The 12,504-nt window shown below is 40.9% G+C and overlaps 2 protein-coding genes across 3 annotated transcripts in view; one reads left to right on the forward strand and one right to left on the reverse strand.

The window, feature by feature from the left end:
• col22a1 (collagen, type XXII, alpha 1) overlaps positions 1–4,552 on the forward strand; it is a 69,937-nt gene extending 65,385 nt beyond the window's left edge. For both annotated transcript variants that reach the window (XM_007574319.2, XM_016661914.1), the window contains 5 exons: positions 682–861; positions 974–1,040; positions 1,172–1,354; positions 2,222–2,299; positions 2,385–4,552. In XM_007574319.2, the coding sequence (XP_007574381.1) occupies positions 682–861; positions 974–1,040; positions 1,172–1,354; positions 2,222–2,299; positions 2,385–2,575 (699 nt within the window). In that variant the 3' untranslated portion in view covers positions 2,576–4,552. The remainder of the gene's footprint in view (positions 1–681; positions 862–973; positions 1,041–1,171; positions 1,355–2,221; positions 2,300–2,384) is intronic.
• Positions 4,553–5,918: 1,366 nt separating this feature from the next.
• Positions 5,919–12,445, reverse strand: LOC103153407 (collagen alpha-2(IX) chain-like). The gene is made up of 14 exons (XM_016661916.1): positions 12,396–12,445; positions 11,643–11,687; positions 11,439–11,492; positions 11,282–11,335; positions 10,969–11,022; positions 10,303–10,374; positions 10,171–10,206; positions 10,049–10,093; positions 9,931–9,963; positions 9,539–9,685; positions 8,326–8,380; positions 8,041–8,235; positions 7,487–7,573; positions 5,919–6,605 (listed from the first exon to the last, which is right to left on the reverse strand). Exons 3-14 carry the CDS (start codon positions 11,466–11,468, stop codon positions 6,403–6,405), a joined length of 1,011 nt encoding a protein of 336 aa, XP_016517402.1. The 5' UTR covers positions 11,469–11,492; positions 11,643–11,687; positions 12,396–12,445; the 3' UTR covers positions 5,919–6,402.
• Between the last annotated feature and the right edge of the window lie 59 nt (positions 12,446–12,504).

Here is a 12,504-nt window from a genome sequence, read left to right on the forward strand (position 1 = left end):
GATAGATAGATAGATAGATAGATAGATAGATAGATAGATAGATAGATAGATAGAGAGAGAGAGAGCGCTAGCACCCTTCTCATAGCACCCATTTCATTTAGCTTACGTCACAGTAGTGGTATGAGATTTGGTTGGTACTCTTACAGAACTTCCCAAGACTTACACTGTTGCTCTACAACAAACAGGAAGTTGGCCATCTGGGATTTTGGTCCCGTTTTTTGCTGTTTATTGCCTATGTATTTGATTGAACTCCTACAGGTTTTGATCAACTGACTTGACATTTGGTGAGTTTGCCCATAAGGCATTGGGGGTCTGAAATTATCAAAATTCAGAGTTTTCTTTCAAGTATAAAACCAAAAAAAAAAGTCTTGCTTATAGTGCGTTATGTAGAAATAAGTTAAAGTTAAATAAGCTTCTATCTACTTTACGTAAAATATTAATAACTCAAAACCTCCTTACTGACCCCAAAATATCAGCTGTAGGATGACAACCAATATAAAGGCTAATGCTTCATGGTGCTAAATTAAGAAACCCAAGTATCTATTATCTAGACGTTTTCTACCCACACAGATTCTGAAACAAAACCCTGACATATTTCTCTTCCTTCACTTCTGTGATGTGTAATTTTAAGAGATGTTTAAACTTGAACCACTTACTAATAACTGTTATTTTATAAATCAGGGAGACCCCGGTACAAAAGGAGAAAAAGGACAGACTGGAGATCCTGGTATGCCTGGAAATCCCGGTCCCCCAGGTAGAAAGGGCCACACAGGGATAATGGGAATGTCAGGACCACCAGGTGAAATCGGAGCCCCGGGGCCTCAGGGACCTTCAGGAAACCCTGGTCTCCCAGGACCCAGAGTGAGTCATGTCTATAGAAATATATCCTGAATTTCACTGGGAAGCAAAATGGAAGTAAAATCACAAATGGCGTTAACAACTGAGTGACTCATTAGCATCTCTACTGCCTCAGGGCGAGTCAGTGTCACTGGAGCAGATGAGGAGGCTTGTCCAGGAGGAGCTGGCCAAACAATTAGAAGGTAAAGAAGCAATTATTTTGTCAATGTTGGACAATGGGAGCTAGATAACGTCTTTTTATTTTCTTTTAGTAAATTTTAGAGTGTCTCTGCTGAGTATTTAGGAAACTGCTCACTCTATTTTTTCTCTTTAGCCAAAATGGCTTACCTCATGGCTCAGATCCAGCCTGCACATGTGAAGAGTACAGCGGGACGTCCTGGACCTCCAGGTCCTCCAGGTAAAGAAGGCATCCCTGGACGACAAGGTCCACCTGGAGAGCCAGGTATACCTGGACAAAATGGTGGAGAAGGACCCAGGGGACCCATGGGTCCTAAGGGTAAGCAAGTGCCATAAGTATTGAATTTACTGCCTTCCTACACATATGCAGTCCAAAAAAGTGGCCAGAGTTACCTCTGTGTAACACTGATCACTGAGATCATCTCAGCCTGAAGTCTCTGGCGCCTTATGAACAACCTTTTGAAGCATTCAAGTCACAGCCGTTACCTGTGGTTTTGTTTGTTTTCATAAAGCAGCAATCACTTGAGTTCAGAATCGTTACGTAAAATTAGCTGGGTTTCCACTGACCATATAAATGCGGAATTTAACATTTTGAAAACAAATTCGCTTAATTGAAACATGACAATTTAAAAAAGAAAACTTGTTTTTTGATAAACAGTTTTGGCACTGAGATGAGCAGTTTAGTTTGTTTTGGCCATATCGAAATTGGTTTATTTCACAAAGCCACAAATGGAAACACTGTTGCAAACAACAGAGAAGGAGAAGGAAGAAATCAGAGGGCATTAGAGGGCACGGCATATTTTTTTATTGACTTATCGCATGAACAAACTTATTATCATACATTTCTTATTTAAGCCTTCTGTGGTCTTAGTGCAATGCACTGGAGCAGCGCAGCAAAAGTCATGGTTGGATGTCAAAGAAGTGGTGGGGCTGTTCTGTCAGACTATCAGTTCCCGAAACCACACACACACAAAAAAAAAAACCTTGTAAAATTGCACGCGGGGTGAGTGACACCTTGCCTTGGGTAAAAATATTGTGGGGTCCAATTGGCCCCGTCTCTTAAGAGGGTTAACAAAAACACCACAATTGCAAATTTGTCTTTTTCCTACATCAGCAGAATTTCAAAAACCTTTGGGCATATTAGTAATTTAAACACAGCCATTGAAAAAGTTATTCCTTGTTTTAGGTGATAAAGGAGCAAGAGGAGAGAAAGGAGAAACTGGTGTTGGTGAGAGAGGGGAGCAGGGCCCTGTCGGCCCCATAGGTAAGGTCCAGATCCCTCACCGCTCCATTCAGTCTCAGGAGTTCTGCTCCAGTGTAGAGTACAATTCCTCCTTTCGTTGCTCCAGGTCCAGCCGGTCTACCGGGATACGGCAAAGATGGAAGCCCTGGTCAGGTTGGAGCCCAGGGAGAGCCAGGAAACCCCGGGCCACACGGTCAACCTGGATCTCCGGGGCCCCCCGGCCAATGCGACCCCAGCCAATGCGCCTACTACGCCAGCCTGGCCCAGAGGCCCCACACCAAAAACATAAAGGGGTAACAAGGAGCTGGAGACTCACAGAGCTGGAAATATGACTGTATTTATGAACTTTGTTCAGTCATATGAAATCAAGAACATTTTATTTTTCCATTCAAATCAACCTCACTACGGAGGGCTGAAGCAACAGGTGCTGCCAGTCAGATTCTTCATTTCCTGCTATCAGGCTTCGGGATTGGGGGGGTAGGAGGGGCAACATGGAACACTTCAAATCAGGGGCAAAGAGGGCAGCTAACCAATGTTTTTTCTCTCTCTGTAACATATGGGACGATAAAATTGACGCTTCACGCTTTTTTTCAGGGTTTTTGTGTCTGCAGCCCATCACAGCCCACGATACACCGCGTCACTCACTGCTTGCTAAGTATATCTCTTGCCATGGGTCTTCCACCAGTCAGATGGTGCTTACTCAGACATGGAAGTTCTGTCTCTTTCTGCTGCTGAAGGTGGGAGCAGACGGTATGAAGCAAACACCAGAAGCAATCGTGCGTGGGCGGAGAGTGACGAACACCTCCCTTGTACGCTTTTCGTCTCAATGCCAGCAGCCGTGTTATTAAGTCTCCTCGTGTGTATTCTAGAAACCTTCACAGCTGCACAGCCAGCCATTTGATCGGAATGATTGTGTTTTACTTTTACTCGCCCTAGAAGTATCTGTTGACCTGTCTGGCATGCAGATTTATGGAGGTGTTCACTTTTCTTAAAAGGTTTCTTGACTCACGTTCCCCATTCTTAAATCTGTCGGCTGTGGGTGAGTTTAGTTGAATCATATCAGGTGTCTCAGCTTGGTGCTTTGATTATTCAGAATTGAAGAGCTGTTTCACTTTTTAATGTCTTTAATGAAAGCTCAATTTCCCTCAAGCCTTGCTCCAGTAGTTTGAAAAAACACTTTTGCCGTAAGAGCTTTCTTCTCCCGGCGAACATCTAATTTCAAAAGTAATGAATAGTTTTAGCAAAATGACTCGTGCGTCAAACCTTTTGAATATATGTAAATCTAGCCTGAGATGTAAAGAAGTAGAGACTTGACTTAAGAATGTAAAAAAGCAGCTCCGAGGCCCCCAGATTTCACAGGATATGTATGCAGTCTGGTGTTACATTGCGACTTTTCTTGACGATAGCAGCAGAAGTGCCATAGCACGTTTCTGAAGTGTCCCTCTCAGCTAAAAATATGTCACACATGGGAACATTTTTTAAAGAATCTGAAGATTTTTTAAATGAAACACCATTAGCAGTACATTCCATCACTGCATCAGTACAATCTGGAAACATTAACCTGCCAATTAATCGTTCAGAATCTCCCTCCTTTGCATTTTGAGTGGTTTGGTGGAGCAGAACAGAAGGCGCTTCGTGACACCTCAGATGTCAATGCATAAAAATGTTCCCAAACTTTTTTTGAGAGGAAGTGGCTGAACTGTATGTCACACAGAAAAGTGTGATTTTTGCCAGACTGGATGTTGCACATGCAGTTGGGCTGACTGAACGCCCAGCCTATGAAATGCTCCCAGACTCAAATGACATAAAGGAAACACAAACACACACAGTCAAGTTTCTGTGTCTTGTGGGGACTTTACATTGACCTCCATTCATTTTCTACAGCCTAATCCTTACCCTAACCCAAACCATCACATACCTAACCCCCAACACAAAAACAGAGGACTGAATAAACTGTTTGTCTCAGTTTATTCAGTCAAAGTTAATTGTTAACCTTGACTGAGTAAACTGAGTTTACATGTTAGTCATCTTTTAAATACTGAATTGTTCCAAAATAGGAACAAATGACTAAATCATGTTATGAGGCAAGAAATGTCAGTCTTACTTTACCAACGTACTTTTTACAGTTTTCCTTTTAGTTTGTATCCTAACAAAACTACCGTTATCTTGCCAGCTTTAAAAAGTGATTCTTGTGTTTCAGTATCTCCAAATATGCTTTCTCCTGCAATGAAAGCTAGGTGCTAGCCAAATACCTGAGTTTGATTTAAAAAAAAATAATTAAAATCTCAAGGGCTTCATCAAACATTTATTCACAGACTTTCATTTTTTATAAGCGTTTCTTAACAAAGTTTGGAGTTCAGCTAGCTCACAGTATTAGCTTAAAGTAGCTTGCTTTAAACCTACCACTGCGCCAGGCTAAGGTGCTAAGGTTTAGCTGCCAGTATAAACCTTAGCAAACTAGTTTGTTAACCTAAGCAAACTACGACACCAAGATTTATCTTTGTCTTTACATTTTAATGGTTAGTTTCATTTGATGTTTTTTTTTAAACTAATAAATGAGATTGATGTTGTCTTCAGAGCAGCTCATGGACAGCAGCTATAAATGCTAGCTAGCTGATGTGGATAAAGTCTTTCTTCTATGAAAGGTAATAAAGAAGTTTTAAATGTAGAAGTCAGACTTACAGTACATGAGTGCGCAGTGACTTGCTATTTCAATTAGATATCAACAGCTGCTTCTCTATCTACTGTTTACTATTGAACAGTCAGTATTACAACTTTGTGGTTTTCTAGATGCTAACATCTGCATTTCCCAAAAGCAAAACTTTAAGTTATACTGTTAAATTATTCCCAATTTGGACAAATATATTTTTGTGTTTTATTGCATTACACTTTCCCATTCTCCTTATAAACTGGTGCTAAGATATTTTGAAATAGTAGCATAATGTAATTATCAGAAGACAGCTGTAAACTGTACTGTAGTGTATAATAAAGACTGGAACATAATTCATTTTGTAACATGAGCTTCTGCTGTGGTTTTTGAGTGGTTCTCTTCTTTTTTCCTTGTACATGGTCAAAAGTTACATTTTGGGTTTTCTATCGCTATTATATCTCTTTTCAAACGTTCTTTAATCGTTCATAATGTCAGAGATGGAAATCAAGCACCTGTGTTTTTTTTTTTTTCTTTTTAATGCTGAGCCCTGTCACTCCTCCCAATATGAGCTTCCATGTTGAATTCATTGTTGCGAAGTCATGATGCGAACTGTTAAAATTTTGAAGGGATGTCCTTGGAACGGCTGCCAAGCTCGCTCCCCTCCAGCAGACTGCTTAAAGGTCATATTTGATCAGTAAATGTATTGTTCATGCGCAAACAAGAGGGAAGAGAAGATGATGTCAGCTCTGCTTTGTAACCAGGCAACTATCTAATCCCATCCTGAACTGACAGCATATCTATAACAACCCAAGGACCTCGTTTTTTTTTGTTTGTTTTTTTGTTTGCTTTTTTTTTAAACACAAAACCATGTTAATGTTGAGACTGTGGGGGCACGTTCATCCTAAACGGATCACAATCAGCTCCGTCTAAGAGAGCACGATCCTGCAAAACACACAGGTTAGCTGTTTGAATTTGTTACTGTGCAAACACTCAGAACGTATCACTTTTATTCCGACGTTTCAAAAAGACGACACAGCTGGCCAAATAAATCAATGGGAGCACAGAGTTGAGGAACATATTTTCCGGAGCTTCTGAACGGGCCATCACACATGAAGGAGTGGAAATGATAGATTTTTAAATGTCTCAACAAGTCTTTACTGAATGGCTGAATGTCAGAGGTTGAAAGTAATTGCTGGTGTTTGTGCCACAGGCCTTCAGGCCGGCAGTCAGACCCAGAAGCTGCTCAGCAACTGTAGAAGGATTTATCACCCTCTGAAAACATTAAAGCGAGGTTGTCTTTACAGTTTTTGTGCAGTTATCCCCCTCCCACCCCCACCTCTGTTTCTCTCCGTGTCTCTTTGAGTCATAGCCAAGACTCCCAAAAGTAAAGCGCAGAGCCTGGTTTTGTGAGGAGTCCCGAAACATGGCCGCTGTCTGGATGAGGTCCGGGGAACGTCACTGAGCTTTGGGTGTCTCAGTGGGTTTTGTACGAGGACGATTTCTTTCCACTGACCATATAGAGGGGTGGAAGTCTGCTTAAACAGGTAGATGGGTCGCACAGACCGGGTGGTCCTGAGGGTCCCTTCGGACCGGCAGGTCCCGGGACGCCTGGACTTCCTGTTTCACCGCGCTCGCCGTTTTTGCCATCTTTGGCGACGCCAGGAAGACCCGGTGCACCTGGATATATAAAAATAATAATTGATCAATGTGGAATCTTTTTTTTTCGATGCAGTACATACTTTGCAAAAATGTCATGTTACGACCAGAAGCGTTATAATGGTGTACATTAGAGACCAAAACAATACAACACTCAGCAGCCTGCATCTCCAGAGCCATAAGTGACTCTGTGGCTCATTTAAAGCTGCAGTGTGTTACGTTTTAAATGAAAAATATGTTTTTACATATTTCTTGAAGCTGTCATTATGTTGTGACAATATAGCAGGCAGATAATCAGAGAAAAAAAAGTCAAGCTCCCAGTGCTAACTATATAAAAAACAATTCTAAAAGAATGTTTACATTTTTTTATTTATATTTTTTATAGAAATATTTTTACATATTTGCTACTTTATTATATTAATGAACCCCAACTATATTATATTAATGAAATGCCTTTGTTTTTTTGTTTCATTTCTGTGCTCTCTGACCTCTGTCTCTGGCAGTGGCCTCAAACACACCGGCTGCCCTGCCTCAGTCAACCTGGTCTAGAACCACCTCTACTTTTGGGGTAACAGCTTTGTACATCTTTGAAAAAAAAATCTAGTTTAGTCTGTCTCATGTCTGAAGTGAAATTACACAAAATTGAACTATGTTTAATATTTGGGTGATTTCCAAAACCATTTGGTTTTACTGGATTTTATTTAGGCCACCAGAGTAGAGAGGGTACAGAGAGGTGACCTCCTTGAAAAGGTTGAAACCTACGCATTGTTTTAGTTCCACTTGTGGTCTCCCATTTTAAAAATAAGGTTCAACATTTTTATGCATCTTGCACCATCCCAGCACTACTGTTTCACTGAGTGACACGCTAACCTGGAGGTTTTCCGCCATGAACCCAGTCTCACCTGGTACACCTGGTACCCCTGGACTTCCTTTGGTTCCCACTCCATCTTCTCCCTTGTCTCCTTTGTCTCCTTTCTGCCCAGTTTCACCTGCAGAGTGAAGCAACACTTAAGTTACATGACATAAAAAAGCTTAAGTTGATTAAGTGGACGGGTAGCTGACTTTGATGAAGTCAACCAGCATCCACTGGACAGTAAAAGACTGTTGAGTTTAAGTTCCATGCTATGGAGGCTTGACCTGGGCTGGAGGACAGACTTGCAGGCCATGGAAATGCTCTACTATTGCTCTTTGTTGTATTTCCTCTGAACAAAATTTCTTTATGTATCTTATGAACTATAGCTTTATCAAAGTACAAGGGATCTTTGTAAGAAATCACATTTGTTGTAGTTCTCAAAGGTAACCAGAGCATTAGAAGAAAAGAAGGAAAGAAAGAGAATTGAGGACCATGTGGATTTACCAGAGCTAGAATTGTGAGGGTCAAAGGTGAGAGACCTGAACTTGTCTGAGCAGTTCAGCGCACAAGATGAGAAGAATGGATCGTGAATTCTGCACTGACCTTTTGTTCCAGGTGCACCTGGAAGGCCAAAGAAGCCTGGGTGACCTTTTGGACCCATCGGACCTGGAACGCCTGCTGACCCCGCGGCCCCAGCTGGTCCCGGCGGTCCTGGAGGTCCAGCTGGTCCGGGTGCACCAGGAGCACTGAGGGCTGCTGGCCTCCTCAAGAGCTCTTTCATAAACTCCTCTAATTGTTCTACATGGACAAAGAATAAACGGTTCACCTTCTTGATGTATCGATCACAGGATATTTATTTTATGCAGGTAAGAAATGAACAAATCTCACCTTCAACGACTGCTGAGCACATTTCTCGAAGCTTTTCATCGCTCACTTTCGGGCCCTGTGAAATGAAGCGACCAATGGTGACTTTAACCAAGGTTTGACAATTAACCTCATGTTTGTATCGCAGAGATGTTCACAAGTCAAGTTTCAAGTATTTTGCCCCAATTCAGGGGTAAGTCTACATTCTAATTTGGGAAGATGCTCTTGGGTCAGAAATCCAGACATTGGTACACTGGTACTTCCTCTGCTAAGGACAGGATGTGAGACAGGAAGATCCAACCGGTCTTGGAAGCACAGGGTCAGTTTTGTTCTGGCCATTAAACTATGGACCAGATCTTTTCCCTCACTGAACTGCTGAAGGGATCATGGGAGTTTTTTGGTTCTGGTGGCGTACATTCAAGTACCTTGAGTTGTTTTTAAGGTTGCAGCAGAAGATGTATGGGTAAGATGATTTGGTTTTAAGGGTTATCTGATCCTTGCACATACAAAACTAGAGTTTTATTTGCATTTTCACAAACTGAACTACCGGGGTCTGGTCTGGTTGGTTCCTGTTTGGGGTGCTCTCTAACATGATTTCAGGTCATACTTGTGGAGAGAAGAGTGTCGGGTTAAGAACCTCAAGTTCTCAGGGTTTGCTTTATAGCAGATGAAGAGTTTATGTTGGTGGTGACCATTCATGCACTGCAGTGGCCCAGAGCCTGGTGTTAAGCTCCTGCAAGTCTTGGATCATGATTCTCAACGATAAGGATCATCATCTCCAGGACCATAGATAGGAGGACCGAGGCCTAGTCTGCAGTAGTGTGTATTTGCTGTTTGAGGACCCAAAAGTCAAAAAGCTACATTCTCAATTTATTGATCTAGGTACGTTCTGACCTCTATCTATGGCAATGACCTCAAACTCCTGTCCTCACCTTTTATTTTCTACATTTAATTTATTACCTTTTATTTCCCCACCTTTTATTTTATTACCTATTATTTGATCACCCTTTATTTCACCACCTTTTATTTTCCACCTGTGATCATAAATATATGACAAGCAATGCAGGTGTAGGAAAGTTTACCATACCTACAGCAACATCTAACGCCTTCAGACATGCTGTTTGATGGAATGTTTGATTGGAATATCTTGTCTCTTTATTTATTTAAAAATGTCTGAAAGAACTTAGCTCTTGAAGATTAAAAAAATCAGTAACTATAAGTTATGTAAATGACTTACAGGTAACCCTCTGGGACCCGGGGGTCCTGGAATGCCCGGATCTCCCTCCAGTCCTCGAGCTCCCATGGGACCCGTAACACCCTCATGTCCCGGCTGACCGGGTCTCCCTTCGGCTCCTGTGGCGCCTCTTTGACCTTTTTCCCCGCGCTAGTGTGGAAACATAAAGCCATAAGTCAGCTGTACTTCTGAAAGCAGGAAATGTTGTTGTCTTTAAGGTAAGATTGCTCCTTTTACTGTAAACCAGTCTGTTTTCCATAGACGGTATAACATCAGTAAAAGGACTTTGGAATGTTGTAAATGTTTGACTGTTAAACATTGCAATTATTGGGTAAATTTATTCCATATCAAAAGCTCACCAGGTAACATTTTCATTAAACATTAATTTTACCCACCTCTCCTTTGATGCCAGTAACACCCGGAGGGCCCTGAAACACACCCAAACATAAAGTCTTCTTTTAGTTGCCAACATAATCTACAGTGAACATCTATTAAAATGTTTCTGGATAATACCTGATCTCCCTTTATACCAGGGTCTCCTGCTATACCTGGGTCACCCTGTTTTGAAAAGGTCACATGATGAACGTGAAACTAAATGCCAGAAAGAGCATAAACTATATCATAATGGCCCTTACCTGACTTCCTTTTGGCCCTACTGGCCCAGTTGGTCCCTAGAAAATAAAATCAAAGTGATAATGTGTTGTTAAATGTGCTGCTGTGTTCAGGATTTTTGGAGTAACTCAAAGAAGTATAGTTCTTTCTCCCACCTGGTCACCTTTGTGCCCTGTATGACCTTTGAACCCTTTGGCTCCAGTGGCACCTTTTTCTCCTTTGACACCCTGTTAAATTAAAATTCTGAATAAATGTCAAGGACATTTATGTCCTTGACATTGATGTCAAGGACATAATGAATGACAGGATCCATTTAGAAGACAACAGTGCTTTCCTAGTAATTAAAAGTGTAACTAAGCTACATTACCAGTATTTCACACACAGCACAGTCCCATAAACAAATTAGAAAATTATTCAAATGTTTGTTTCTGAAACTCAATTCACTATTTGAAATGTAAACTGTATCGAGATCTGTATTTACAGAGAATTAGCTGGATAGATAGTGAGCTAGCTAGTTAGCTAGGGAACAAGATAGATAGATAGATAGATAGATAGATAGATAGATAGATAGATAATTTTACTTTATTATATTCTGAAGACATTGACAGTATTGTTACAGGCAGATACGAATTGACATCTGGTACAATATTACAAACAGTTCCATTTCATATCTCCAAAAGCCAATTATGAAAACTAAGTTATGGTCTAGGGGTGAAAATGATCAGTGTTCAAACTGTCATCATTGTGTTTATGTCTACACAGTGTAGCAGCAAAAACACACTGGGCCACCTGAAGAGATGATCTGAAATGACGCGTCTCACCTGAATTCCTTGTGGACCTGCAACCCCCACTGGCCCTTGTTTTCCTGTTTCACCCTGAGTTTGAAACACAACTCAACTGTCATCTGCTCTTCACAAATCCTATCAGCATTACTGACATGAAATAGAACAGAATGGAACTGTATGGAACAGAATAAATCCCTATTGTCCAACACACTGGAAAATTACTTTTGGCTCAAAAACTTAATTAACTTGAAGTATCCATAAAAATGAGCAATTTTAACCGATTGGGGAAACTGAAAAACATTAAATGAACAGGGGGAGAAAAAAAAGCAAAAGTCAAAGGAAAACCCACAGTGGATCCTTTTTCTCCTGGTTTCCCATCCGCTCCATCTTTTCCAGGACCCCCCTGCATCAAAGCAAAGAATCAGTTTGCAAACACCAGACATAAAAGAATAGATGAATAAATCTGTTTCAATATTTAGTTTGTTATAATTAAACCTGTTTCTCACAGTTTTTCCTGGAAGCCCAACCGGCCCCATGGGACCCTCAGAACCAGTCTCGCCCTAAATCCACAGTAGAAATGACACAGAGTGAGTCTGACATATTCTCTCTCCTGTTAGCTAAAACCTCAAGGACGAGTTTGGATAAGGTGGTAAGTAGGAAATTCTGGTTGAGATAACACGCTTTATGAAAAAGATGATTAATTCAGTTACCTTTTCTCCAGGGGGTCCAGCTACTCCCTGCTTCCCTGGCAACCCCTAACAACAAGACATCGTGCAAAAATAAATTTCACTTGTTTAGTCTTGTCTCCATGGGAACAAACACCTGCCGTGTTTCCATTACAAATGTGCACAAAACTTTAATATTCACACTAATGTCGAACAAACACAATTTTGCAATTGCAGCGTTTCCATTAAGTAAGCAACTAAAATCACACATGAATACGTTTGTTCACATGATAGGTCATTTAAGAAAACATGACCTATCATGTCAGCTACTGACATTTTTAACTGTGCTTCCCGTGATTATTGGAATTCTGAAAATTACTTATCTCAATGAAAACACGTCAGTTTCAAAATTCTTTGCGCTATGACGAAGTAAATCGGTGTATTTCACAAAACTCCAATGGAGACACTTTTTTTTTTTTACATCAGACGAGTCACATGGTGAACAACCGGTTGGTCCTACCGGTGGAAAAGACGACAAAAATGACAGGAAGTGGTCGGAGGATATATTTTTACCATCTGGCGTCTTTACAACCAAATGATTACAGTACTATTATAATGCCTGTGCCCATAAAATGGCACGGTTATGAAATGATGCCGAAAGAACAATGCAGTGAAGAAACAAGCATGAAACCTAATGATATTTACCATGAGCTTTGAAAGTAACACCATCCTCAAACATTGGATTAAAATCAGAAACTATATGGCGATGAAAACAAAATGTAAGGAACGTTTACTCACTGGTATACCAACTATCCCTCTAAGTCCAACGTCTCCTGGTGCGCCAGGCTCTCCCTGTTGAAGACACCAACAAGCACCAATGAGCATTTTAGTTGAATGAATGCTCTGG

This window comes from Poecilia formosa, unplaced genomic scaffold (assembly GCF_000485575.1).
Source record: "Poecilia formosa unplaced genomic scaffold, Poecilia_formosa-5.1.2 Scaffold349, whole genome shotgun sequence".
Classification (NCBI taxonomy): domain Eukaryota; kingdom Metazoa; phylum Chordata; class Actinopteri; order Cyprinodontiformes; family Poeciliidae; genus Poecilia; species Poecilia formosa.

Bases quoted from the DNA above. Each gene is read 5' to 3' on its own strand.
- LOC103153407 (XM_016661916.1), bottom strand. From the start codon at position 11,468: ATGGGGCCGGTTGGGCTTCCAGGAAAAACT. The intron at 10,375-10,968 runs GTGAGACGCGTC...TTAATTTAACAG, and splicing joins CAGGTCCACAAGGAATTCAG to GGTGTCAAAGGAGAAAAAGG. The intron at 7,574-8,040 runs GTCAGTGCAGAA...TTCACTCTGCAG, and splicing joins AGGTGCACCTGGAACAAAAG to GTGAAACTGGGCAGAAAGGA.